Source organism: Fukomys damarensis, unplaced genomic scaffold (assembly GCF_012274545.1).
Source record: "Fukomys damarensis isolate Sample0158 unplaced genomic scaffold, DMR_v1.0_HiC HiC_scaffold_19, whole genome shotgun sequence".
NCBI lineage: Eukaryota > Metazoa > Chordata > Mammalia > Rodentia > Bathyergidae > Fukomys > Fukomys damarensis.
In genome coordinates, this window is record NW_022900931.1 from 28,532,165 (window position 1) to 28,537,586 (window position 5,422).

The 5,422-nt window shown below is 57.9% G+C and overlaps 1 protein-coding gene across 5 annotated transcripts in view; it reads left to right on the forward strand.

The window, feature by feature from the left end:
- The window catches only part of Tspan11 (tetraspanin 11), a 50,514-nt gene extending 46,337 nt beyond the window's left edge, over positions 1–4,177 (forward strand). For all 5 annotated transcript variants that reach the window (XM_010611572.2, XM_010611576.3, XM_010611575.3 and 2 more), the window contains one exon: positions 3,175–4,177. In XM_010611572.2, coding sequence (XP_010609874.1) covers positions 3,175–3,234 — 60 coding nt within the window. In that variant the 3' untranslated portion in view covers positions 3,235–4,177. The remainder of the gene's footprint in view (positions 1–3,174) is intronic.
- Positions 4,178–5,422: the final 1,245 nt, after the last annotated feature.

Sequence of the window (5,422 nt, forward strand, 5' to 3'; positions counted from 1 at the left end):
TTTTTTTTTTGTTTTTTTTTTTTTTTTTTTTTTTTTTTAAGGATAGGGAAAGAAGAACTGAGCCTTTTGTAGAGTAGCAGAATCTGCTCGTCAGTAGAAATCTCACCTGAGCCCAGCCCACTGGGCCAGCTGCTGCCCCCTCCCCAGGCTCCAGGCTGAGCCACGCCACATTGACCACACAGCGTGGGCCCCTCGGCTGGCCCAGGCCTGGGATGCCTCCAGCTGCAGCCCTCTGAGTTTGGAGAGCGTGCTGCAGACTCCAGTGCGGTTGGAGAAGTCCTGGGAACTAAGCAGAGCGCAGTGAGCCCTGCCAGCAGGTTGCTGAGTGTCCTCACGGACACAGGCCTCACCTTTAAGCTCAGAGAGGTGGTGCGGGCTGCACACCTGTGCTGTGAGAGAGAGCGGCAGGGTTTGCAAAGGCCGGGCAATCTTCAGCCTTTCCCCAGCAGGTGAACTCAATGAAAGCCCGGGTAGCTGAGGATTTTGGTCGTTGGCCAGATCTTCGGGGAGAGCTGATCTATGAAATGATAAAGCCAGAGTGGAGAAAAGAACCTGGTGGCCGAGAAAGCTGTGCTGAGAGGATAGATCTTCTCGGAGTTTGAACCTTTATATTGTTTTGCATCAAACCTGTAACAGAGCATGGGGCCGGACTGGGGGGCGGTGGAGTCTCATGCTGTCCAGGAGAGGCTCGGGCCACACCGAGGGAGGTCCCCAGCTCCCGCCGCCAAGTGGGAGGGAGCCCTGCAAAGCTCCCAGAGCAGTAGTCTCCAACCTTGGCAAGCTGTAAAGCCCTAAGACCCAGGCTGCACCCTAGCACAATGGACTACAGTAGTATGCAGGGGTCTTCGCGAGATCCCCGTGTTCCATAGCACAGTTCTCGATGCTTCCCTATCACTGGGCCTGTCCCATTCAGGGAAATCTGAGGATCCAGGACAGATGGGAAGCCCAGGGATGGAAAGACACTTGCCCAAGGTCACACAGCCCCAGGGCAGAGTCAGCCACAGTGCTAACCCTGGGGCTATTCCCCCCTACCCATTTCAGGGTGGACTCTGAAGGCACTCCATTTAGGTGACTAGAGTAACTCCTAGAGTATTCTGGCTGAGACTGTGCTGGGCATTTGCAGGGAGCAGGGTGTAATCCCTGGCAGACTCGTACACAGCAGTCACTGCACAGTCCTAGCATGGAGTTAGTGCAAGCCCTAGAGTTTGCAGAGGCCCTCACCAGGCCCGGGATGTTGGGGAGGGCTTCCTGAAGGAAGGAAGTGTGGGGGTCTCCAAAGAACTCTGAGGGGAAATGGCAGAAGGGGAGAGTCAGGTAGTGGGTTGGCCTGCGCAGTCCTGACTGGCTGGCAGGGAGGAGTACCACTGAAGGGTGCTAGCGGCCATCGCCCTGCTGGGCTCACACAGGGTGAGGAGGGTCTGGGTCCCATCATCCTTGTTGGGTGCAAGCAGGCACCAGGCTCAGACGCTCCCAAAACAGCCTCTCGCCTCCACACTGGGGTCTGCTGGTTGTTCGCAGGGAAAGGGAAGACCGAATAGCCTCCAGGAATTGCCCTGACCCTTTCCCCTGGCCATCTAATGACAGCCAGATGCCGGCTCAGAGACAGCCAAGGAGCTAAGCATATTGGGCCCCTGTTATGGTGCCCACCTGGTACTGTGCCCTTCCCAGCAGCCCCGAGAGGAGCACCGTGCTGCCTGGCCTGGCCTGGCCCTCCTCGCAGTCCAGAGACTGCGACACTTCCCTGTGTCGCCCCTGCTCACCCCTGCTGCTGCCTGGAGCTGCTCATGTTGGCTTCTCTGAGTCCTTTGCAAGGGAGACCCACCAGTGTTCCCTTGAGATCCAAGGGTCAAGGAAGGGGGTGTGCCTGTGTGTGCACACACATGGATGAGAGCCCTCTGCATGAGTCAGGATGGGAGTGTTTGGCATCTGTGCTTAGGTGTGTACACACAGAGTGTGCCTGTGTAGCTCCACCCTAATGTCTTGTCCAAGGAGGCCCCTGGGAATATCCCATCCGAGATTCCAGCGCCGCCTGGCTGCTGTGCTCTTTGCAGATGTGCACACAGCTCATTCCCCCACAAAGCCAGCAGCCTTCTCCGCCCAGGTCCTTAGCACACATCGGGAAGAAGCAGACACCATCAAGGCACACGGGTCAGGAGTGCACATGACTGAAGGCCAGTCGAGCGGAGGACACTCCTGAGCTGCCCTGGGCCTGTGACCCCGCGTCTCCCGGGGGATTTGGGCTGCTCCTAGCACAGAGGCTGTGAGCTGAGGGCAGCAGTCGTGGTCTCTGCTGTCTTCCATGTCACCTGAGAGGAAGAGGGGGAGGTGGGCCGTCCTTGGTGCCTGCCTTGAGCCAGCCCTGCAGGGCCAAGCAGCCTCCTTGAGACTGCGCCCACCGGCCTGGCCTCCTCTCTGGCTGGAGCCATGGACACCAGGCTTTCACTGCCGTCTGGCCCATGAGGAAACTCAGAAGTCAGGCACTTCCCCTGTGTTCAGTGAAGTCCACTTCACCCCTGTGCCAGGAGATCGTGGGGCTGCTGGGCACGGTGGCCCCTCTGGGTGGAAGTGAGACCCAGCACGTCGCTGTTGTTCGCAGTTCCTGATGTCAGCCCAGGGGCTCTCTGGTCACACCCCCACCTCCTTGTGTCCCAAGGACCCTTGGGTGGAGGGAGAAGAGGAAGAGGAGAAAGCAGAAGGACCCACAAAGAGCGAGGAGGGAGGACAAATGCGGAAGCTGAGAACCCTGGTGGGAAGTGTGTAGCAGCCCCTGTGTATCGCTGCTGGACTGGGGGTGGCTCTCCCACAGGTCGCCGCGGGCCTGGTCTGCATCCCGAGCTGTTCACAGGATGCTCCTTCCAATGTCTGAGCATGGGCCAGAGCATCAACCCTGGGCCTGTTTTGCTCTGGAGTCTGAAGGTAGCAGAGCGCAGGCAGATTCAGCCTAGAGAAAGATGTTTCCAACAGCTCTAGTGGGAGAGTGGGAATGCTGATGTCTAAGAGCCCATTAACCCGGGCTCTCTAGAGAAGACCTGGGACCGCAGACCTGCAACATCAGTGAGGGGCTCATGAGAGATGCAAACTCTCAGGCTCCCGCCCCTTCTGAGAAGGAGGGTCCCAGCAGCCAGCACCTGAGGTCCTGATGTCACTTACCTCTCTGTCCTCTCCTCCTGGCAGATCTGTGGGATGATTCTCACCTGCTGCCTGCACCAGAGGCTCCAGCAGCACTGTTACTAAAGGCCAGCTCCGTTCCCTTCTGACTATGCTCCCCAGGACCAGGCCCACACCCCATACCTTGTGCGCACCAGGCCTGCAGACTCAGCCCCAGCCGAGCAAGGCAGACACTTCTGTGAGCCCACCGAATGCCTAAGCCAGGCAGTGCATACTCACCGCCCAAGTCCTGGGCAGCGATGATCCTGCCAGGAGACAGCCAGACCCCTCCCTGGCAGGGGTGCCTGTGGACTATGTGAGGGGATCTCGGCCCCTCCCAGCACTGGAAGCCGCAACTTGGGGCTGAGAACAAGGTGCCTGTGTGCTGCACTGACCAGCATGTGACTTCTGCCCTCACCGCCCTTCCCCACAGTAGCCCCCTGGTGGGGCTCCTCCCCCAGGAGCCCACGCAAGCCCTTGTACCTGTCCGAGCTGTCTCACCTGGAGAGCAGTGACCTGCTTGCTGAATGTCTTCTGAGGCTCGATGTCAGTGAAGGCTCAGCTGAGCTGCCAGGTAGGGGCAGGGAACAAGTTGGCCACAGCAGCAGGGCCAAGTCCTGCCCGCCCACCCATCCATCCTGTGGGAAAGCTGCCCCTGGAGACAGGCCTGAGCCCCTCCTCCCCTGCCTCTGAGGATCGCCCAGTTCAAGGGCAGTTTCTCAGGACTGCTGGGTTCTGAGTATTACTAGATATAAAAATCCTCTCCAAGTAGATGAAATCCTAACCTGCAAAGTCAGGGAAGGGGCTCCAAGGAGGAACTCAGGGTGGAGGGGCACCCCCACACCTTTTCTCCTGGAGCACTCTCTCCCTGACCGTGGTCACCACATGCTCTTCCCATGGCCCTGTTCTGCTTCTGTTTCTACCATCCCAGAGTGGACACTGTCCCTCCCTTTGGTTCTCTTGTATCACTGAGGGGAGCAGGGAATTTTCTGGAAAACTCATCCAATACTAAGGGAGAATAGAAGAAAAACCCTAGAACATATAGGCATAAAGTAGGTACCCACTCAGACCATAGCCTTGGGCATCCTTCAAGTGGCTGTTTCTTAGCTCCTGAAGCCCCATTCCAGGCCTCCATCTTTCCCACGTCCTGCACTTCTCCCCATAAGGGGATGCTCTTACCCTCTCCACATGGACAGTGACACCATGTCATGCTGAAGTAAGGACAAACGAGGTCACACCTCTCCCTCCTAACCTGGTTTTGCCGGAGAGCACAGCTCTTCTGCCTTGGCTCAGCCCCGGCGAAGCTGTGCTCTCCTACACTCACTGCTGTCACCAGCAGAGCCCTGCGTACCCCAGAAACTGTGTCTCCAGAGCAGAACGACCACTAGGGTGGAGGGGCCTGCCCAGAAGGCTAGGGCTTGCCAAGGGAAATCACCCAAAAGAAGACAGGCTTCCCCAGCGGCCCACCCTGTACCAAGCCAAGGGAGACGTAGGAAGGCAAGCATTTCAACTGTCCTCTGACCTCCTGGGCTTTGAGCAGATTGTCCAACACTACACGACTGCCAGGATTACAGGAAAGATGCCTGGCTGGAACTGAGCTCTTCCCATGGAGGCCCCATGGGAGTCAGCTGTGGACAGGGAGATGCCGAGCTTCTGTGGCCACCCAGGAATCCCTGTCTTCTCAAGTACACAGGGGACAGAGGTGGCAGGCAGGTACCACTCAGCAGTCTTGTCACAAGGCAGGGCAGGAACACGACTCATCAGCATCTGGCCTCACAGGGACAGGATTAACTGTGAGCCCTGCCCTGGGCTCCACTGGCCCTAACAGCTGCCGGCAGGATGGCTGATCTCTGCTCCAGAGGGGAGAGCTGTGCAGAGCTTTTTGGTAATGTGGTCTCGCTCATGCGAGCAGTGTGGGAGACAAGACAGGGTTACAGCAGACAAGGGCCTGGTAAGAGAAGGTACCCTGGTGGTGGTCCTTCAGCTAAGCACTTTTTCTGCCCTCCCACATACACCCACAAACACTGTCGCTGGGCTCTAGGGTAGGAACAGTGTGATGTGGACTCTGGTCCTGGAATGTGTCGCTCAAGGATTCCCTTAAGGTTGAGTAGGGAGAGTGAATTGGAACGGTGGTTCCCTTCAGTACCTACCCATTACGTGCCTACACACAGCCTCACCAGGCCTGGAAGGTGGGTAAGAGTGGTATTCTGTGTGGCCGCTGGGTGGCGCACATCCGCTGAGAATGGTAGGGATCAGGGCTGGCAGCTTTTTTTTT